The 22,969-nt window shown below is 49.0% G+C and overlaps 1 protein-coding gene across 1 annotated transcript in view; it reads left to right on the plus strand.

The window, feature by feature from the left end:
* Positions 1 to 1,935: 1,935 nt before the first annotated feature.
* The window catches only part of NOL4L (nucleolar protein 4 like), a 215,797-nt gene continuing 194,763 nt past the window's right edge, over positions 1,936 to 22,969 (plus strand). The window contains exon 1 of the mRNA XM_043986160.1: positions 1,936 to 2,443. Within this exon, the coding sequence (XP_043842095.1) occupies positions 2,120 to 2,443 (324 nt within the window). The 5' untranslated portion in view covers positions 1,936 to 2,119. The remainder of the gene's footprint in view (positions 2,444 to 22,969) is intronic.

A 22,969-nucleotide genomic window follows, 5' to 3' on the forward strand; every position in this document is an offset into this window, starting at 1 on the left:
GTGGCATATATAAAAACATGGAAGTATTCAACTATTTAAAAATAATTCCCCCTATGTTCAATACAAAGAAAAATTGGAGGACATTAGTCAGCCCTAGCTGAGGCCAAGGGGGAAATTTTCTGCAGCGTGAGGGAGCAGGAAATGGGGCCTGGGGCCTACATTTCTGGTGATAGAAAATGGTTCTGTATGGGCCGGAGTCTGGGGCTTCTTGTTTATTTCCACCAAAGTTGGTGGAGGAGCTGGCCTGGGGCAATCTGACAGAGTCAGCACACAAAATGTGGGAGGAACCCCCTGAGGCAGACTAGAAATGAAGGCCTGTGTTTCTTGATGACCTGGTTGGAAGACAGAGCCGAAATCAGGCAGAATGTAGCAGCAACCTTTATTTATGCCCTTAATTTCATTGAACAAAGGGGACTGTCCCTGTTGGGGGTGGCAAAGTAGCCAAGGTCAGTTCTCAACAGATGCTAGAATGCCCAGGTTAAAGGGTATAGCAAAGGGCTTAGTGGGAAGAGCCATGGACTTGACAGTGGGAGAGGCGTTGGTCAGCTTTTTTGCCAGCTATGTGACCTTGGGCAAGTCATTTGTTTCTTTAGGCCTCAGTTTCTTCATCTGTAAAATGGAATATTTTGACTAGATGATCTCCAAATCCTAAATGTCTCTTGAGGTCTTTCCTTGTTTGGGAAGACAGATCCAACCTAGGGGCTTCTCTATTTCCGACCCTCACCAATTAAGACTATCTGGTTAGGAGAGACGAGGGACTAGAACATTTCATCTTTTTTCTCACACCTCCCCCCTCCCCAATAATTAAGTTTTTTCTTGGGAAGTAGACAATCCTTTGGGGATCTTCAAGCGAGGGTGGAGATCTAGAGACACGAAGTTTGAGGCTCCCACGAAGCCCACTGCCCTTGGACCCCCCCTCCCCAAGCATTTTTTCCCCTGTTTTACTGGGAGAAGTCTCAGACTCAACTTAGTCCCTGCCTCAGGCCCCAAAGCTGTCCAAAGAGGTTGGAGACAGTAGGAGAGGCAGCCTGCCCAACCTGCCCCCAGGCCCTGTAGGGAGGAGGAGGGGGACTGTTAGGGGAGAAGAGGCAGGCCCCGCCCTTATGCGGGCCCCAGCTCGGGCAGTGGGGAGAGGAGGGGAGGGGACGTGGAGACTAGCAGTCCTGCGGCCAGGGTTGGGGTCAAGCAGAGAAACAGCGAGAAGGGGGCCCAGTCTCAACCCTGCCCGGCCTGGGACAAGGCGGAGCTGGGCCTCTGGAGGGAGGCCCCAGGGGCCGGGCCGGGGCCAGGGACAGGGGGAAACTCGGCTTCTGAGGCCTCAGGGACTGAGACCGGGGCCGGGACAGGGGGAAACTTGGTCCCCTGCGGCCTCGGCCCGGACACTGGAAGCCCGGCCCCCTGCGCTCCTGGCGGCCCCGGCTGGGGCGGTGGGAAGTCCGGCCCCCTGCGCCCCCTGGGGCCAGGGACTGGGGGGGGGGGGAAGCCCAGCCTCCTTTGCCCTGGGGCCGGGAGGGGGAGGGAAGCTACGCGGCTCTAACAGGTGGGATCCCGCTGCGTGGAGGAGGCGGCGAGGACAAGGACGAGGAGGAGGAGGAGGAGGAAGGAGAGGAGGAGGAGGACGGAGACGAGCAGCCCGCTAGCCTGACAGCAGCCGCCGCTGGCGCCGCCGGTGTCTCGCTCGGTCTCCCTCACCCGCCCCGGGCTCCCCCTCACAGGCTGCGGGGCGGCCCCTCCCGGGGAGGGGACTCGCCCGCCCCCTTTGCACCTCCCGGTCCCGACTGCTCCATCCCCTCCTGCATCCCGGCCGGGGGGGAGGAGGAGGCGGAGCAGGAGCGGGAGCAGGAACAGGAGCAGGAGCCGCCGCCGCCGCCGCCGCGGGAGCGCAGGAGGAGCGGGAGGGACCCTGCCTGCTGCAGCCCCGCGCGTCCCGGCCGCCGAGGTCGCCGCCACCGCCGCCGCCGCCGCCGCTGCCACCGCATCTCGGGACGGGGCAGCCGCTCCCCAGACACAGTCCCAGTCCCAGCCCCAGCCTTAGCCTCCGCCCGTCGCTCCCTCCTTCCCAGTCCGGGCCGGCCGGCCGGCCAGCTCCGCTCTCTGCCCGCCCCCAAGGGCCCCGAGGATGCCGAAGCCGACACTGCTCCTGCGGGGGGGTTGGGACCGCAGCCCCGGGGACACGGAGCTGGGGCGCCAGTTCCGGGACTGGTGTCTCCGGACCTACGGAGACTCAGCCAAGACCAAGACGGTCACTCGTAGCAAATACCAGCGGATCGCCGAGGTCCTGCAAGGCGGGGGCAGCGGGACCACGGGTGCCGGCAACGGCGGCCCCTCGTCCGGGGAGAAAGGCAAGTTCCAGTTTTGGGTCCGCTCCAAGGGCTTTCGGCTGGGGACCAGCAGGGAGCCGAAGATGGGTCAAGTGGTGTATGTGCCGGTGAAAACTGGAACGGTCAGTGCGCGCCCGCGCCTCCCCTCAGTGTCCGCGTGTGTCTTGTCTGTCTGTCTGAGTGCTGTCCGTCTGTACTAGCCTTGCTTGTGTCTGAGTGGTCACCTCTCTCCACCCACCCCCAGCCCAGTCTGATCCCGCAGTGTCTCCCCATCCCAGGCAGGGACCCCTTCCCTCCCTTCGGTACCCCTTGGTTCCCGGCGGGATGGCCCAGGCGGCGCAGACCCGCCCCGGCCGGCTCTCCCTGTAGCGAGCGGGCTGTCCCGGGAGCAGAAGGCAGCGAGGAAGGCTGCGAGTCCTCTCCCCCCGCCCCGCGCTTCTCTCCCCAGCAGCGCGGGCTGTCCCGGGTGCTCACCCGGGCATGTTCTGTCCTCCTCCTCCTCCTCCCCTTCCCCCTTCCTCCTCCTCTTCTTCCTCCTCCTTTTTCATCCCCCCTCCCCCTTCCAGCAGGCGGCTGCTCCGGGAGCCAGACCCATCCCACCCCTAGCAGGCAGGCTGTCCCGAGCGGGCTGGGGAGCGAGCCCCGGGTGGGAGCTCCTAGCTCCTGCCACCGCCCCCTGCCCCCAGACCGCTACGGGGGTTGCAGTGGCCTGAGGACAGGGAGTCTTCCCAGGGGCGCCCCTCTTCTCTTAGGCTCTGGGATGAGGCCCCGCAGACTGGGGGAGGGGGGCGGTGCGGCGAGCCCGGGCCCGGGAGTAGGGGCTGGGGCAGGGGCAAGGGCAGAAACGACGCCCCGACCCCACCCGGGACTGGCCCTGGGCGGACGGGCGGGGGCGGCCCGGCGCGATGCAGACTGGCGCAGGAGGCGCCCCCGGGCGGGGCGGGGCGGGCGGGGCCGGACGGTCCCGGGGTGCGGATGGGGACGGGTCCACCCCCTCATCCCTCTCAGCCTTGGTCTGAGGAGAGGGGGTGAGGCCGGCTGGGAGAAGGCATCTGACCCCTCCATTCCCCCCCCTTCACCTCCTCGGGCTAGCTACCCACGGAGTGGGGGAGGGGTGGGGCCTCCTAGCGCCGGGTTTGGCTGGGGCGGGGGCCAGTTAGGGTGCGGGCGGGGGCGGAGGTAGGGGAGCGTTGCTTCTCCCTCCCACCCCGGGCCCTTCGGGCTGCTGCCCTGGGGAAGGAGCCGGTGGCTCCCCCACTGGGACCTCATTGTTCTAAGGAGGGTTTGGGGGTGGGGGTGATGCAGGGGCCGCCCCGAGAGCTCAAATCTTTGAACTTTGAGCTGGAGAAATTCGGAGATTCACATTTTATATGCGGATACCGCCCCCCCCAACCCTTTCCTCGACATCTCTCCCCATCCTCTTTTTTTTTCTTCTCCGGGGGGCTGGGGTTTAATGTGGGTCTTCCTAACTACTAACTCCCTCAGTCTTTGCACCATCTGCCTGAGAGTAGAATCTTCATAGACAATTGATTTTGTCGTTACTAAAAGTGCACTTGTCCCTCCTCCCAGCCCTCCCCGGGCGGAGGAGGGGGTGGGGGTAGGGGGTGTGGGATGGGGAGGGGAGAGGCAGTGGGAAGGCTGGCGAGCAGGCTGGCGAGGGAGATGCTGGAGCTGCCTGGTTGGGAGGATGAAGGGAGGATAATTCGGGGAGGGAAGGGGGATTCAGGAGACAGCCCCCCCCCCCTTCTTCGCAGCTCTGAGGAAACAGTGTAGTCCCCTCTTCCAGATACCCTGTCAGGGAGATGGTTGCAGGCTGCGGTGAGGGCAGTCCATCTGTGGTAAATGCTTATAAACGCACTATTTACCTCCCATCTGGTCTGCCTCTTACCAGGGGCTGGGCTGGGGGAGGGGAGGGGGCTTCAGGCCTGGATTCCCAGCTTGGAATGAGGGAACCCTGGGGTAGGCTCCTTGCCCTCAGATTTTAGGACCCTTTCAAAACCTGTCTTTTCCCTGACCTCCTTTGCCCCACCCCACTCCGCTTCCCACCAGACCCTCGGAAAGGGTTGGGCCTGGTCTCTGAGACCCCAATAGGCCCCAGGATGTCAGGCAGCCCATGCCTGGCCTTGGGAGAGAAAATTCCTCCCTTTACCTCCCTGTACAAGACCCCAGGCCCAGGGTGGCCACAGCCTACTCTGTTAAGGATAGATCCCGAGGCCAAAAATGAAAGCTACCCCACCCCACCCCCAGCCCAGCTCCTACTCTCAGGAATGAATAAACTCCCCCAAAGGGAGGATAGGAGAGGCCAATCCTCTGGAGAGCTGGTTTAGAGGGAGGGAGGAGAGAGAGAGGGAGAGCGCGCGCTAGTGAGCCAGCGGACTCTACCTCCTGTCCGGGACTCACCTAAGCTCCCATAAATCTGCAAACAAAACAGACACACCCCTAAGAGACTGTGAGTTTCCGAAGGGACGGGAGGCTGTATTCCCCGAGAGAAAAGAAATCAGGCACATTTTAAAGATAAACAGATCGGAGTTGGAGGAAGAAGCCACCCGTTCGGCTTCCTCTTTAAGTTTCCAGGTGCTTGCCTCCCCAAGATCTCTCAGTCTTCCTCCCTTCTTTTCAATTATTTTAGGTGATCGCTGCTGCTATAAATTCAGTGGGGGTGTGTGGGACTCCCTTAGAGCTGATTTGCCAGTTGACGGTTTTTGAAGATGTGGAGGGCATCCCCCCAAACTGAGAGGGAACCATTCCCATGGGCTCCCCGTTATGTAGATCTTGCTGTAGTGTAGGAAGAACACCGAATTTGGAGTCAATGGGAGCTGAGTTCTAATCCTGCCTCTGCTATACCAGTGATCTTGGGCAGTTAGTTTCACCTATCCTGGCATTAGTTTTTCTCTATAAAATGAGGTCGGGACCAGTTGATGTCTAAGGTCCCTTCTACCTCTAAAACCTATGGTTCTCCCCACCCCATTAAAAAATTAAAGTGGTAGGGATTGCACTATAGGCCCATCTGGCTTGATTTTTTTTTTAAACTGAGGGCCAAGCTGGGGGAGGGGAGGGGTCCCTCTGTGGATTCCCCCGAGGCAGGGCCCCTCTCAGATTGAAACCTCCTAAACTGTTCACCTTGGCCTCTCCTACTACTCCCCTCCAAAATCTGTGGGGGGGGGGCGCCCCACACCCATGTGCTGTTTCGTGCACACACACACACACACACACACACACACAAAAGAAAGGTTGGGCCTATGGATTTTTAGGGTGAAGTGTTTTGTTGAATGATTCTATTCTGGTACCTCCCCCAAACAGCAAAATAAGTCTTTTCCATTTTTCCCCCATTTTCATTCCTCCCCCATAACTCCCCTTTCTCAGAATTAACCCCCCACCCCACCCCCCAAAGCCATATGTATTGGGCTGGACTTGGTTTGTGGCTTTCCTTCATCCTGCCTGGTTATCCGACACCACTTGTCCCCTGTCCCATCTGGCCCTTCCTTTCCTGGGTGTATCTGACAAAGGCTTAATCTGTCCCGGACTGTCCCAAGGCTGAAAGAGGGTGAGAGAGAATTAAGTTTATGCAGATGGGACTTGAGGTGGGGGTTGGGGCAGGGACTGAGGCTAGGATCTGTGGCTAGAGCTGGGGCCAGGGCCAGAGCCAGGGCCAGAGCCAGGGCCAGGGCCAGAGCCAGCCCCCCTTCCCCGCCCCCCCCCAAGCTGGAGCCATGGAGCTGGGAGACAGTGGAGGAGGGGATCCACAAGTTGATTTTCAATGTCTGCAGGTTGTCACAGGAAATCTAAGGTACAGACAGTGAGAGAAAGCGGAGGAGGGGAGGAGCTGAGGGTGCTCAAGGGGATAAGATCTTTTTATGACAGGAGTTGGGGCCTCTCCATTTATGAAAAACACAATTAAGATTTCTTTCTTTCTTTTTGTCTGACCAACTCCTGTCACAGACAACCCTTTTTGGGGTCAGAGAGAAAGGGAAATAAAACTGACCCTTTTCCTTTCTGCCTTTGAGTGAGGTGGCCCTTTCAATCAATTAATATTTATTTAGGACCTACTGTGTGCAAGGCCCTGGGCTGTACTCTGGAGATAGAGACAAAAATGAAATAGTCCTTGCCTTGATGTAACATGTTGCTACTAATCACAGATAAATAAATGTAGGATATATGTTTTATACATGTATGTATATATGATAGTACACACATATACATATATACACGTGTGTGTGTACACAAACACACGCACAGAGTGTTGGAAGCAGGGCATTAAAAACTGGAGAAATCAGGAAAGGCTTCTTGGAGGAGGTGACACTTGAAAGAGCCTTGAAGGGACCTAGAGGTCCCAAGAGACAGAGATGAGGAGGGATATCATTCCATGAATTTGAATTAGCAGCTCAGGCAAAGGCATGGAGGTAAGAGATGGAATGTGGTATATGGGAATAGTATGTTGGCCAATTTGACTGAAGAATAAGAGTATGAGAGGGAGAGTAATAGGTATATGTAGGATGGCCAGAGATAGATTGAAAGGGCTTTAAACATCAAACAGAAAAACTTGTATTATATCCTAGAAGCAATAGGGAGTCACTGGAGCTTCTTGAGCAGGGTGGGTAACATAGTTAAAGCAGTGGGTTGTTTTTTTTTTAATATCACTTTGTCAGCTGTATGGAAGACAGATTGTAAAGGAGGAGGGCTGTGTACAGGGGACCTAATTAGGAGACTGTAGGCACAAAAGGTCATGAGGGTCTGAAGTAGGGTCTTGTGAACAGAGAGATCTGAGAAATGTGGAATGGACAAGACTTGGCAAGTGATTGAATATGGTTAAATGAGATCTAAGAGTTGAGGATGCTTCTGAGGTTGTAAGTTTGAGTGCCTGGACAAAATGGTGGTGCCCTTGATGAAACTAGGAAAATCAGGAGGATGGGTGGATTTAGAGGAAAAGACAAGATACTCTGTTTTAGACTGGTTGAGTTTGAAGTGTCCTGGGGACATCCTGGTGGAGTTGTCCAGCAGGCAGTTGGAAATGAGGGACTTGGGCTCAGGAGATGGATGAGGGTCCAAAAGTATAGATTTGGGGGTCTTCCTCTGATTTGATGAGATCTGTAAGAGAGGGGAACCAAGAGAGTAACCATGATCAAGCATTTTTTTAAGTGACAGATCTGTGCTTGGCCCAGTGCTAAGTACTGAGGACAAAAATTGAAACAGTTCCTGCCTTCAAGAAGTTTATATTCTAACCAAGGAGACAACATACATGTATATAGATAAATACAAGGTATATACAGAATAGATACAAGATGACCTTCCAGGAGAAAGACACTAGGAGGTCGGGGTACAGAAGAGAATGAAGGGGGAGACCCCAGGAAAGACCCCTTGCCGAAGGCTTTGCCTGAGCAGAGTTTCAAAGGAAACCAGGGGTTCCAAAAGGCTGAGATGAGGAGGAAGAACATGCCAATTATGGTTGGACAGACCAAGTTATACTCATGCATAGAGTGGATTTTTCCTATCATTGAAGGGTATTAAGCCAGGGGTGGTGTTAATGTTATAAATGACATTTAACAGTTACTCATTTATATAGCACTTTTAAAGTTTACAAAGCACTTCCCTCTTAGCAACCCTCTGAGAGTTAACTGTTAAGTGCTGTTATACCCATTTCACAGATAAGAAAACAATCTCAGAAAATCAGGGGGTGGTGTTAATGTTATTAATGACATTTACTCATTTATATAACACTTTTAAAGATTACAAAGCACTTAGCTCTTGGCAACCCTTTGAGAGTTAACTGTAACTGCTGTTATACCCATTTCACAGACAAGGAAATGATCTCAGAAAAATAAAATGACTTGTGTGAGGTCTCATAGTTAGCCATAGAGTCATAGAATTTTATAACCAGAAGAAACGTCAGAGCCAGAATGAACCATCTAGTCAAGCTCCTTTCCTTTTATAAATGGGAGAAACTGAGGCTCATAGTTGCTGAAAGCCACACCTTGGGTTAGTGACTCAAGGACTAGACTAGACTGGAATTAGAATCCTTAGGTCTCTAAATTCCCAGTCCATTATTCTTTCCATTATATTGTGGTTAGTAGTACCTAACCCACCTTTTCCACTGATCTGGCACTTAAATTGTAAAATTCCACTATTGACTCTTTGGGCAAAGGGATTATTCTTCTTAAACATCCCAATGTGTACCTGGAGGTATATGGGAGCACCTCCTTAAGTTGTTATCAGTCATTTGCTCCTTAGTGTGAACTAGTTTACAAGCTCCCAAAGGTGGCATTAAATACATTCATATGGGAAAGGAGGATACTAGAAAGGTAACCAAGTAGATGAATCAATATTGATGCCAGGGACAACTCTGAATGTGTGTGGTATCTTGTGTGGTATTTGGGAACAGGCATTTGAAGTGGCAGCAACAGTGGTGGTGGTAAATGAAGTCTAGGTTAAATGTCTTCCTTGTCTAAGGTGATACCATTTATTAACAATATAGGAAGAATGTTAGAACTGAGGGGTGAGGGTATTCAGTGAAGAGTTTGTGTGTGCTCACAATTTATTGGATCACTTCCCCCACCCCCACCTTTCAGTTTCCACTGATTAGCATCACTTTGTACTTTTCATTCACTATTATAGTTTTGTGTTGTGTCTTGTCCCCTGTTGGACTGTGAGCTCTATGAAGACAGGGGCTTATCTAAACTTGATTTCTCCTCCGGCTCTTGACAAAGTGTCCAGCACATTTAATAAATTTTAATTGAATTGAATTGAATGGAAGAAGATATTCTAGATGGGATTAGACTGACAAGTAGGTGGAAAAGGCAGCCCCAGGACTATGAACTAGGAAGGCTGGGCCCAGAGAGGAGTATGTGCTGGGGCTTCAGAGAGAGGGACAATTCAGTCTAGGTGATTTGGGGAGCAGATGGCTGACTTGCTTTAGTCTGGTCTGGCACCCTAGACCTGCAATATGAAAATGATTCCTGGCAGGGAGACCGTTTGGATTGCTTTTGCCCAGATGAGGCAGGTTATTTCATTAATTAAACATCCATGTGTCCCCAGGCAGTCAGGGAAGAAGGTACCCGGGTCCCAGTGTCTTCCAATTTCCCAAAGCCACTATAGATAGGACCTTGGCCTGGACCTGGGATGACTCCCTCAGGTATCAAGATTGAGATCCCCTTCCTCTGTGCTCCCATAGTTACCACTATTAAGATAAGGATAGGGCTGCAATGGCTACCTGCTCTGGGGGAATGTCAACTGAGAAAGATTTCCTATTTTTTTTTTTGGCGGGGGGGGGGAACGGGACGGCGACAATGAGGGTTAAGTGATTTGCCCAGGGTCACACAGCTAGTGTCAAGTGTCTGAGGTCGGATTTGAACTCAGGTCCTCCTGAATCCAGGGCCAGTGCTTTATCCACTGTGTCACCTAGCTGCCCCCCATTTCTTTTTTTTTTTTTTTTGGTAGGGCAATGAGGGTTAAGTGACTTGCCCAGGGTCACACAGCTAGTAAGTGTCAAGTGTCTGAGGCCGGATTTGAACTCAGGTACTCCTGAATCCAGGGCTGGCACTTTACCACTGCACCATCTAGCTGCCCCCCCCATTTCTTTTTAATAGCTTTCTCTTTTTTGAGGCAGTGTGGCATATTGGAAAGAGCCCTGAATTTGGAATCAAAGGATCTGAGTTCAAATATCCGCATTTCCACTTATTTGCCATATTATTCTGGTAAAGCCATTTCTCTTTGGGCCTCAATTTTCTCATTTGTATAATCAAGTGGTTGGGTTAGGCGATCTCTATGTTCCCTTTGAACTCTAAATCTTATGTTCTTATGAGACTGCATCCTTAGATTAGCTTGCTTTTGTGCATCTGCGTGGGGGGAGAGGGAGGAAACTGGATAAAGACCTTTCTTCATGGTAATTAGAAGTGCCACTTGGTCCTTTCTTCTTGAATGGGAACCTGGTATCTGAAGTGGGAGAGCAGAGGTTGGGAGCCAGGTTTGACCAGGTGCTTTAGTACTTTCCTTAACCTCAGAGAGAGGGGTGTGTGTGTGTGTGTGTGTGTGTGTGTGTGTGTGTGTGTGTGTGTGTGTGTGTGTGTGTGTGTGTGTGAAAGGCAAAAGGAGCTTGTCACAGCTCAGCAACACTGGCCAGCTGGCCAGAAGAGAGAGATTCATCCAGGCAGCCTAGTATGCAAAAGCAAGGGGTGAGTCAAATGGGACAACAGGATGAGATGCTCATGGAATGGTTTCACATAAGGCTGACCCTTTTGGGTTCTGAAGCCCAGACTGATGGAATCATAGAATCTGAGAGTTTGGAAAGACCTGGGAGGTTGCCTAGCCCAATCTATCCCCACTTGGATTGTATGGTAACTGTGTCAGTGTGAAGACTTGCCTTGAGAGTCCTCCTTTTTCTCTTCCTTTCATCGTTATTCTTATCTTCCTCCCTCCTTCTCCTCCTCGTTATCTTTCCCCTTCCTCTGCTTTTCTCTTTTTATTCAAACTCTTCTTTCTCCCCCATCCTCCCCACCCCAACTCTTTATAGAGTTATTTGGTACAAGGTCTCAGGGTCTTTTCAAAGGTAGCAATTAAAAGATTATGCCATTTGCTGTGGTTGTGTGTTGTGGAGCTCCCCTTGGTGATAGCTAGGCAAATTCTGAGTTAAGACAAATCTTCCATGTTTGTCTGATTTGGAGGTATTGTTATTTTATTTTATTTTATTTTGTGGGGCAATGAGGGTTAAGTGACTTGCCCAGGGTCACACAGCTAGTAAGTGTCAACTGTCTGAGGTTAGATTTGAACTCAGGTTCTCCTGAATCCAGGGCCAGTGCTCCATCCACTACGCCACCTAGCTGCCTCCCCCCATATTGTTATTTTTAAAACACCCAATCGGGGAAGGTCATAGGAATCCAAGAAGAGTAAAAATGAAGTGTCCCTTCTTAGTCCCTTGGAGAGGGACCAAGAAAGATAGGGAACTGGTCTAAATTTTACCCAGAATATGGATTAGGTGGACCTAAGACTATTGGCGATGACAGAATGTTAGAGATGGAAGGAACCTTAAAGATTGACTAGTCCGGCAGCCTTCCATTTCACAGAGGAGGAAATTAAGGGGCCCAAAGAGGGGAAGTGAATTGCCCAGTGTCACTTGGTGTATTAGTGATGGTATTGGTATTTGGATCCAGGTCTTCTATGTCCTGAGTCCAGAGTTCTTTCCATCACTCCAGGCTCCCTAGTCCAGCACTAACCTTGGGCCAAGCCCTTTTTTTCTATACCTAGTATCTTAGCTGACCCTTCTGAAGGGTGGAGCAGGATGATGTTACCAAGAATGGAGGAGGTTTAGCTTTATATTTTCATAGCACCTAAGCAACTCAGGTGTATGGGGATGCCGCTGGGGACCCAGTTCAGCAAGACTCTTGGGAGTCAGGGTGGTGGGTTGGCACCCCCTTCTTCCACTCTAAGACTCAGTCTGGTGGTGGGGGGGAGAGAAACAGATGCCACTCCTCTTCTTTAACGTCATTTCTCTCTCCTCCTTCCTTTTACCCCAGTACAGCTAAACACCCCAAGCTTGCTTCTGGCCAGATTGCCTGAGTAAAGAAAGAGGCATGAGGATAACCAAACCCTTCAATACTTAAGTCTTCCCAGCTTGCATTCTATGATTAGAGATCTAATGAGAATAAGGACCCAATCTTAGTCATAGAATGTGTGAAGTGGAAGAGAGGGACCTTGGTACATAGAACACAGACTGTTTTCTCTAGAAGATACCATAGAATGTCACTGCTAGAAAGGACTTTACAATGCAGAACAAAAAATTTCAGGACTGAAAGGGACTGTATAAAACAGAACACAAAATGTCAGAGCTAGAAGGGACCTTAGAACATAAAACCTAGAATGGCAGGTTTGGAAGGAAGCCTTTGACACAAAACAATGTCAGGGCTAGAACAGGCCTTAAAACATAGAATATAAAATGTTAGAGTTGGAAGGGACCTTAGATCATACACACGCACATACACACGCACACACATGAGTTGCAGCTGGAAGGGATTTTTGAACTTAGAAACTAGAATGCTAGACCGAGAAGGGACTTTAAACGATTGATCAATAGAACTTAAAAGCACAGAACGTTAGAAAATAGAACATAAAATATCAGTGCTGGAATGGGCCTTAAAAGACAGAATAAATAATGTTAAAACTGAAAAGAACCTTAGCATATAGAATGTCAGGGATGAAAGGGAATTTACAACATAGAACTAGAAAGGAGCTTAGAACACATAGAGCTGGAAGGAACCTGACTTAGAACATAGAACAGAAAATATCTGGGCTTGGAAGGATTTTACAACTTAGAACATTAGGCCTAGAAAGATGCTTAGAGCATAGGATGTTAAGAGATGGCAGAGATCTTCAGTAGAAAACATTAGCACTGAAAGCAGGCCATTACAACATGGAATGTAGATTGTTAGCACTGGAAGGAACTTTATAGACCCTCTAGGTTGTTTGGTTTGAGTTTTTTTGACCGTCTAGGTTCACACACACACACACCCAGCCCCCGATTTTACAGCTGGGGAAACTGAGTCTCTTGAAGGAAAATAATTTACAGTTATTCTACACATTTCTTTGTTTCATAGAAAGGCATTTCTTTTGTTCTTTGACTCCCATTAACTTAATGACACAGGATTCTAAGTCCCAAGGTATGGACCCCCAAGCTAAACCCTTAGAGGGCTAAAGCATAGGGCAGATAGCCAAGAAGCAGTGAGGTGGATTCAAGGGGCTTCAAGCCTATGTCCTCCCTTTTTCCTGGCACCAATTAAAAAAAAACCCTCATTTTTATTGATGTCTTTTGTTTTTTACATCACTCTTGTTTCCAAATATATCCCTTTCCCCTCTTCTACCCATTGAGCCATCTATCCCCTGTTTAAAAAAAAAAGCATAAAGGAGAGAGAAAAAAGCAATTCAGCAAAATAACTGAACATATCAACTATGTCTGACAATATATGCAATATTCCACACCCATGGTCTCCCACCTCTTTAAAAAAGGGAAGGAGGGCCTCAGACCAGTTTTTTAAAAATTTAAATAAACATTTTAATCTAAAGTTTTGAGTTTCAAATTCTATCCCTCCCTTCTTCCCTCTCTGAGGCAGTAAACAATCAGATACAGGTTATATGTGTGCAATTAATCAGACCGGTTTTAATGGCAAGATTGGGTGCTCCTGGCAAAACCCAGGAATGACTTTTCTAGAATAATATGCTTCCAACCTTAGACATGACAGGGTCTCTTTGATAGCCTTCATTCAGTTATGAGAATGAATTATTACTTATACATTCTATAGAATTGTAGTTATGCAACAGGAGATGGTGCCAAGCAATTAAAGGCTCCCTGTTTTATACAGCTAATAGTTGAGGGCAGAAGTGGCTGGGCTGTAGTGGAATATACTTACTTCATAGACTGCTGGTAATGGATACCGTAAACTGGGCTACTCCCTCTCCCAGGATGATAGGCTATGCTCACATTCAGACTTTCAATCAAAGGAGTCCAGTCGTAGGAGATTCTCACCCATTACATCCCTGGTGTGTCCTAGCTGGGACTCCAGCCCCGCCCCTGTTCTCAGGGTATTATCAGAGCTGCCCAAGTGTGTTCTGGGAAGCAGTTGGAGGTGTCTGAGCAGGTGGGCCCATAAATATCTGGCAATGAGGTGAAGCTACTTGGCCATGCTATTTGAAAGCTTCAGAGAGTAATATGGCAGAATTGTCAGAAACTAAGAGAATTTTAGTATTGAAAGGGCTCTTAGAACAGATATTGTCAGGGTTGGGCAGGGCCCTTAGAACGTAGAATGTCAGTTCTAGAAGGGCCCTTAGAATGTAGATTGACAGGCCTGTGAGGGCCTTTACAACATAGAATGTTAGGGCTGGGCAGAGCCCTTAGAAATAGAATGATGGGGGCAGCTAGGTGGCAAAGTGGATAAAGCACTGGCCCTGGATTCAAGAGGACCTGAGTTCAAATTCAGTCTCAGATACTTGACACTTACTAGCTGTGTGACCCTGGGCAAGTCACTTAACCCTCATTGCATTGCACCAAAAAAAAAAAAAAAAGAAAGAAAAGAAAAGAAAGAAATAGAATGTCAGTTCTAGGAGGGTCCTAAGAACATAGACTGTCAGGGCTGGGAGGACCTTTAGAACACAAAATGTTGGAGCTGGGAGGGCCCTTGCTCTAAGATCATAGAATATTAGAATGTTGATAACTGAAACAGACCCAAACTTCAGAGATCATCCAGTCATGTTTGTGTTCGTGTAAGCTTAGATGTTTCTGCACCTGAGCTTTCCAGAAGCCTTGAAAATCATTTAGCCTAATTCCCCCACATTTTGCTTCCAGAAGTCAGGCAGTTATAGACTCAAAGAGGAAACCCCTGACAAGTTCATTGGAGGGTGGGGAGTGAGAGGGAAGGAGAGTGCACAGTCACTCCTAGCCTTCATTTTCGAAGCTCAATAGGAACATCCTGAATCTAACTAGCTTGCACCTGCAGGTCCAAGATGGTGTAGTGGAAAGAGGACCTGGTTTGGAGTGAAGAAACCCGGACTCGAGTTCCAGCTTTGTTACTTCCTTGCTTTGCCTGTGGTTCCCTTCCCCCTCACCTCCACCTCTTAGCTTCCTTCAGTACTCAGCTCAACTCCTACCTTCTGTGGGAGATCTTTCCTTAGCTGCTTAGTGCCTCCCCCTCTCAGATTACCTTCCATCTACTCTGACTATACCTTGCATGTATCTGGTTATTTATAGGTTATCTGCCCCACTTAGAATGTAAGTTTCTTGAGGGCAGGAACTGTTTAGGCTTTTGTTTGTATCCTGTGCTGAGTACAGTTCCTAGCACATAGGAAGTCCTTAAAAAATGCTTCTTGACTTACTGTGTTACTTTGGAAAAGTCACTAAAGTCTTCTTATCTGTAAAATGGGAGAATAACTTCTTTAACCTTCTTCAGAGAGATCCTGTGAAAATGAAATGAAGTGGGGCAGCTAGGTGGCACAGTGGATAAAGCACCAGCCCTGGATTCAGGAGGACCTGAGTTCAAATCTGCCCTCAGACACTTGACACTTCCTAGCTGTGTGACCTTGGGCAAGTCACTTAACCCTCATTGCCCTGCAAAAAGAAAAGAAAATTAAATGAAGTCATATATCTGAAAAACATTTTTTAGAGTGCTACACAAATGGGAATAGGAAGAGGACGCCTTGCGCTAGAATGATGAGGGGAAAGATTGACAGGTGAAGGAGGTTTTGAGCTGAGTTGTATTCAGCCATGTGGAGAGGAGAGCAATTCCAAGCAGAGCTACTGGGTGAATAAAGGTTCAGAGAAGAATTTTTGAATCCATTTTCTACCCTTTGTAATCTTGTAAGTCTTGATATCCTAGACATATTTTCTAGAAGCAATGTTCTCTAGCATCCCCAGACAAGTTGTCATCCATCCATCCTCAGACCAAAAACCTCTAGTGATGGGGAGCTCACTACCTCCTGAGCCATCCCCTTCCAATGTTGGTTTTGATAGTTAGGGATCCAACTTTAGTTCAATCCCTTCATTTTACAGATGAGGAAAGGTCAACCCAGAGAGGGGAAGGGAATTACCTAATGTCACACAGCAAGTTTGTGGTAGATCTGGGATTAGAACACAGGTCTCTTGACTCAATCAGCTTATTCCTTTCCTTAAATGCTGAATCTGGTTCCCAGTTAAATCTACCTGTCCATCACACCATCCCTTTAAAAATTGGTGACCGGCAGGAGGATCCTTTCCCTCAGCAAAGGATGTTAGAGTAACATTCTCTTGTGACCCTTGGCTTAGCTGGCCACGGAGCAAGATGGCAACCTTGAACTTTTAGGAAGTTCAGCCCTCACCAAATCTGTTTCTATCACACTTATCATGGAAAGAGCTCTGGGCATGGAGTCCAGTTTGGTTCTACCGCTGACTCACTGTGTGACCTTGAACAAGTTACTTCCCTTTTCTGGGCCCCAATTTCTTCATATGCAAAATAAGAGGGCTGACCTTGATGGTCTTCAGGGTCCCTTTCAATTGTGATAGCACTTTACACAAAATCCAGAACTTCCAGCTCCAAGGCCTCTCCTTTACCCCACCAGTAGGTGGGAAAGACCTCTGTCTTTAACAGCCAATTTGGTCCTTGGTGATGCTTTCAAGAATGACTTTTATGTGAACTACTTGCCTTATGGGAAGACTGTCCATCATTCTCCCCACCCCCCATATTTGTACTCTGCTTTTTACATTTTACATTCCCTGGCTCATTTGATCCTCTTTTTATAGATGAGGAAACAAGCCCAGGGAGGCTGGATGACCTAGCCAAGGTCATCCGGTGAGGTAGCTGCAGAACTGGGCCCTGGGCCCCTTGTCTCTCCCTTCTTTGCACTGTATTGGGCTGTCTCCCTTGAAACACTGGAGGAACTGGCTTCCTGCAGGGGAGTCCCAAGAGCCAAAGCATCTGAAACATAGAAATCTAAGAGATGGTAGAAACAGTCCTGGACTTGGAATCAGGGAGTCTTAGAGTCTCACTTCTACCACTCAGTGCTAGCTGGGTGACAAAGGGAAAGTCATTTCCCCTCACTGGGCCTCAGTTTTCTTCTCTGTGAAATGTCAGTAATAATGGCTGCCTTTAACCTCATGGGGTTGTCCCAGGAAAGTGTCTGTCATTCCTTAAAGCTGTGGGTGCTAGTCTTATTCATAATTAAAATAAATCAATAAATTCTATCCTTTTGAGATGTGATAATAATAGTCCACTCTGGCATGACCTTCTCTCTCTCTCTCTCTCTCACACACACACACACACACACACACACACACACACACACACACACACACACACACACACACACACACACACACACACACGCTCCTTCAGATTTGTGGTTCTTGATCAGCTTTTGTAAAAAATGTTTCTTGGCCAGAAGGTCTGTGGTAAGAGTGTCGAAAGGCAGAGGGAAGGGCTGAAGCTTGAGTCCCAGCAGCCTGTGTAAGAGGGCTTCCCGCTGAACTAAGCAAGGGAAGGGTCCAGGGCTCTGCAAACAGACTGGCTCAAATAGGAGTCTCCTGACCCACCTGGAAAGGTATGAAGTAGGATCCGTATAGGGTGGACCCATCCCCAAGGTCTGGCCCACTTCGGTAAGGAGTGCATGCTCTTCTGAGGTCATGTTTTCACTTAATTAGTTTTCTTTTTTTTTTTTTTTTGAGGGGCAATGAGGTTAAGTGACTTGCCCAGGGTCACACAGCTAGTAAGTGTCAAGTGTCTGAGGCCACATTTGAACTCAGGTCCTCCTGAATCCAGGGCCGGTGCTTTATCCACTGCACCACCTAGCTGCCCCTACTTAATTAGTTTTCTCTGTGAGATAGGGCTTTTAGACACCTGCCACTGTCCTCATCACCAGTAATAATGGCAACTGTCCATATTTCTATGGCATTTTGTGATGTATCAAGTGCTTTCCTTGTAACAACCCTGTGAGGCCAGTTGTATATCACCCCCATTTTACAGATGAAGAAGCTGAGACAGGAATGAAGTGAGGCATCCAAGATCCAGGGTAGGAATTTTCCTATGGCCTTGATTGGATAGTTAATTAGTACCTGTGCCCCTCCAAAATCACTTTGGTCCTATTTGTCTGGGTGTTTGTTGCCCCCAGTAGTTGTGATTCTCCTGCTGAGTCAGGATAAGTAGGATCTCTAAGCACCAAATCACTACAGCTTCTACCCATATCTCTCTTCCTCCATGGGAGCATTCTTCAATGGGACCCTCTCCCACTGCTGACAGGAAATTTCCCCTTTCTTTTCCCTCGTTTCAGTGCCTCCCTTTGCCTCTGTAGCCATTGCCTAGGCCTCCTCTGAGGTGCCTAAACCCAATACCAGAGACCACCTCAGAATTGGAATGAGATCCTTCCCTTCACAGGTGGCAGCAACCAGAAGGGTAAAAACTCACCCTCTCAAATCTATAGAAACCATAAGATCCAGAGTTAGGAGTGGCCCTCGAAATCGTAGCTCAGCATATCCACTAAGAAATAGGACTGGAATGGGTGTGACTCCAGTGAGAAGGGAGAGTTTGTGTGAAAGGGGATCTATAGCCCAGCCCAGCCCAGCCCAGCCCAGGATTTCCTCTCTCTGCCCTCCTGCCTTTTGCTCACATTGGCCTTTCACGCCTTGACCTCCAAGAGATGTGCTTTGAAGCTACAAGGTTCAGCAGTCACAGCCATCTCTGGGGCTAAATCTTCCAGTCGGAATCAGGAGTGAGGGTCGTAGCGTGTTAGAAGTGGAAGTCTTTTGGACTAGCAGGTCTAACTAAAAAGATTAAAACGCTGGCCCAACTCCCTAATTTTACAGATGAAGAAACTGGGGCCCTGAGATGGATGCTTAGCCTAAAAAACAAAAACAAAACAAATTTAGGGGGAAAGAACTGTGTCTTTGACTCAGGAGAATTAAAGGGCATATGGACCCATGTCTATGCCTGAAAGCAGTGTGAGGTAGTCAGCCAGCCAACAGGCATTTCTTACTCGGTTACTGTGTGCCAGGCACTGTGTTAAGTGACAGGGAGACAAAGAAAGACAGTGGCAAGGGTTCTGGCTCAAGAGTCGGAGACTTGGGTGGAAAATCTGGCTCTGGAAATTGTCCTCTGTGTGATCTTGGACAAATCACTTTCCCTCTGTGGGTCTCAGTTTCACCGCTGTAAAAAGAGGCGGTTGGACTAGATTGTCTCAAAGGTCTCAAAGGATAGGATCAGATCATAAAGCTGGAAGGAAGCCAGAACCCTCCTCCCTCTCCCCACCCAGGCCAGGTAGGGGCTGGGGGCTGGCTGGCTGGTGGCAGTAGAGAGAGAGAGAGGCCATTCCTTAATTGGACTCAAGGGTAGGAAGAGAGAAGACTCTTGGGGAGGGAAGGCTGAGGGTCACTTGTGAGGGCTGCCTCTCCTCCACTTGCAGGGGGTGGGGGGAGAAGGAAAGGGCATAAAAACTGAACTTTAGCCAACTACAATCATCTGATGAGGGCCAGTTTTGTCTACACACACCCCCACCTGGAAATAAGGGTCAGCAGAATGAACCCTAAACTAGAAGTGAGACAAGGGTTCAAGTCCTAGTTCTGCTACTTACTAGTTAGAGGAATATGTCATTTTCTCTTTGCACCTCAATTTCCCTATCTGTAAAATGGGGAAGTTGGATTAGATGATCAATGTCTAAGATCCCTTTCACCTCTGATAGTTTATGTTTTTATGTTTAGGGAAGACATGATGGTTGTCTTGAAACATTTGAAGGACTGCATAGTAGAGCAAAGAAGGCTTGTGTTTGACCCCAGCAGGTAGAAAGAGGAGCAATAGGTGACAGTTATGGAGGAAAATTTTGGCTCAGAATAAGGAAAAACATGTTACCAATTAGAGCTGTCCAAGGAGGTAATGAGTTCCCTGGCTCTGGAGGTCTTCAAGTGAAAGCTGAATGGCCACTTGCCTGGGATGTTGTCAAGGGGTTTCCCGGTCAGGTTGGGGTTGTACTAGATGACCTCAGAGGTCCTTTTCATTTCTGCGGTGCTGAGATTCTGGGAGGCTCTGGCTGGCCGGGAAGTTCGTATTTATGTCTCTTTGTCTTCAGCTCCTTCTCTCGTGCAAATTAGCAATTACCTTCCCTGATCTCGTGTTCGCAGTGCCCTTCCTGGGAGGATTGCGCTGAGATGGGCCAAAGCAAGCTCCGGGCGGAGGCTGTCTGTCTCATTAGCTGATGGCAGCAGGGGGAGAAAGGGAGGGGACCTGTTGGCCAGAATCGGGAGCTCAGCCCCAACTGGGGTTTGCAGGGCTGGTGCCAGCCAAGGGCAGTGTATTCTGCTACATGGCCCTACTGGGATGCTCAGGGATCCCCCAGGGCCACTCAATCAATCTCCAAATATTTACAAAGCACCTGCTATGGGCCTACCTCAGTTTTGGACTAGGCTGGACTGTGCTGGAGGCAAAGTAAGCCCCAGATCTGGTCTTCGCTCTCCAGGAGCCCACAGCCTAGCAGGGCAGACAGGCTTCATACGTGCGAAGAGATAACGAACAAGGTAAAGGCCCAACCGGCCCACTTAATATTCCCTGAAATGGACCTGCCATCTCATCTTCTGCCTTACTACATTTGTACAAGCCATCTTCCATGTGGGAAATGAGCTTCTTCCTCATCTCTGTCTTTCTGAATCTTTCTCTCCCTTCAAAGACCACCACAGGTACTTCCTCTTCCATGAAACATCTCAGGATCCTGCCAATTACTAGTGCTCTCCCTTGTAAAGTATTCCTAGAATATCTTGTTTGATTGTCCCCTTCACTCCCTACCTTGTATTATAGTTATTTCTTTGTACATGGTACATCTTTGTAGATCTTTCCAGATCCCCATAGCCACTAAGGCCTCCTCCCCTAAAATATCTTTTTTTGGTATATGTTTTTGATATAATACACATAATATGTATATCCCCTTACAGAATGCAAAATTCCTTGAAAGTTGAGACTGTTTGATCTTTGTATACTTAGTGCCTGGCACATAGTAGGCACTTAATAAATGCTTGTCGACTGACTAATAGTAAGCTGTAGGTTCCTTCAGGTCAAGGGATCTTCCCATCTTTTTTTCTGTTTTCTCCTCCCTGCCTAATTTAGCACCTTGGATGTAGTGAGTGCTTTATAAACGTTTGCTCAATTGAATTGAATTCCAGGCAGGTTGTTGGATGGAATATGCTTTTTGAACCTCAGTTTCTTCATAAAAGGACTGATCTGAGGAAAGTACTTTGTAAACTCTTAAGACCTATAGAGATGATGTGATTGTGGTGTGGAAAGTGCATTGGACTGAGACGGTCAAGAGAAAGAGGCTCTGGATTCAGATCTCCTGCTAACTTGTGTTAATGTTAGATGAGTCTCTTTAACCTCCTTCAGCCTGAGTTTTCCCATCTGTAAAATGGAGAACTAGTTCTATCTAAGGTCCCATTTAGCAGTACCATTCCATGTTCCCTAAGACATTCTTTTAAATGCTAAGGAGGGGGTACAGATGGTAAGTGCTGGGGGAACTCAAGGAGACCTCTGCTCTCTGTGGGATGGAACACTTAGGAAAGGCTTCTTGGAGGGAGGTGGGAATTAAGCTGGCCTTGAAAACCATATAGGATTTGGATAAATAGATATGGGAGGGGAAGGGCCTTTCAGGCTGGGCAATAGCTGGAGCAAAGACATAGAGAGGAAGTAAGGGCCAAAGACTATATTCTAGGGATATTTTGGAGGCTTGGCTGGAGTAGAAAATTTGAGTTGAAGATGAAGGGAAGGAAAGGGAACCTGAGGACAGACTGTGGGTGGGGGGCCTTGAATGCCAACTTAAGTAGCATTATTTCTCCAGCTCCCATCCCCCAGTGGCATCAACCTTCCTTGAATGTCAGTGTCTTCAGAGAATAAAAGGGTGAGCCAAGGTGGGTAGTGTTTTGGGCTGGACAGCACGAACCTGAGCCTCTGAATTTTGCTTGTAAATCAGTCCTGGATGGGGACTAAGTTAGCAAGAGATCAGCCCCCTTGCCTGAAGGGAGGCAGTGCCAAATAGATAAGTGTATTGGAAAGTGCTCTCAGATCTGGGTTTAATCATGCCTTCAACATTTACTAGATATGTGATTCTGGGCAAGTCAATTGATCTCTAAACCTAGTTTCTTCATTGGTAAAATGGGGGGATGATACAGCCTTCTTCTGGGGGTTGTTGTGAGGAAAGATGTCTTATAAATCTTAAAGGGTTAGTAGTAGCATGTCATTGGTATCATTTCTGGCTTGTGACCCAGGGCTCCCTCCCAAGAAACTTCCTGCCAGGCCTAGAAGGAGGGAAACAAGGTGGGCTAGTAGGAAAGTGACTGGCTTTGGTGTCAGACAACCTGCATTTCGATTTTGCCTGTGTCACATATTACCTGTTTGGTCATGGGTGTGTCACTCCATCCATGGGGAATAGGACCAAATGACCCCTAAGGCCCCTTCTGCTGCTTGATCTATATTCCCCAATTAGGGGAATATAGTTAGTCCTGGCCATCCCCAATGCCTGATGGATCCCCTCTGCTGGCTGGTAGTACTAAGACTGGACGCCAGTAAAGCCAGTGCTGAGACCGCCCCCAGAATGTGAGTGACACTCCCAGCCTCACAGGTGGCAGCAATGGAGGAGGGTTTGACACCTCCCCTTCCTCCCCCCACCCCCAAATCTACAGGAACCATAGAATCTAGAGCAGGAAGTTGTCTGAGAAATCCTAGCCCAGCACCAGCTGAAGCTCTAGGGGTTGCATGTCTTGTCTAAGATCATACAGTCAGTGGCAGAGACAAGATTTGAACCCAGGTCAGTGGATTCTAAATCCAGTTCTTTCCCCACTACAGCAAGCTGTCTCTCTTCCCCAGGGACCTTCCATCTTTCTCTGCCCCTGACCTTTCTAGAACTCTCTTGGGGTCTAGCCTTGCAGCCTCTTGTGTGGTTCGCCCCTACCGGATGCGGCCTCAGCTGGGTGAGAAATCTTGTGTCCAGCTGTACCATAGAGCTCGTGGTTATTTTTTGCTGGGGGAGGAAGGGGGGCAGTGAACACACACAGACCCACACCGACACCCACCCACACACCCACACACCCACACACACACACACACACACACACAGACACACAGAGCCTTCCAGGATTTCTCCAACGATCAGTTTGCCTGCCTCTGGAGCAAACCCTC

The sequence above is a fragment of the Dromiciops gliroides genome, chromosome 2 (assembly GCF_019393635.1).
Source record: "Dromiciops gliroides isolate mDroGli1 chromosome 2, mDroGli1.pri, whole genome shotgun sequence".
In the NCBI taxonomy this organism is placed as follows: domain Eukaryota; kingdom Metazoa; phylum Chordata; class Mammalia; order Microbiotheria; family Microbiotheriidae; genus Dromiciops; species Dromiciops gliroides.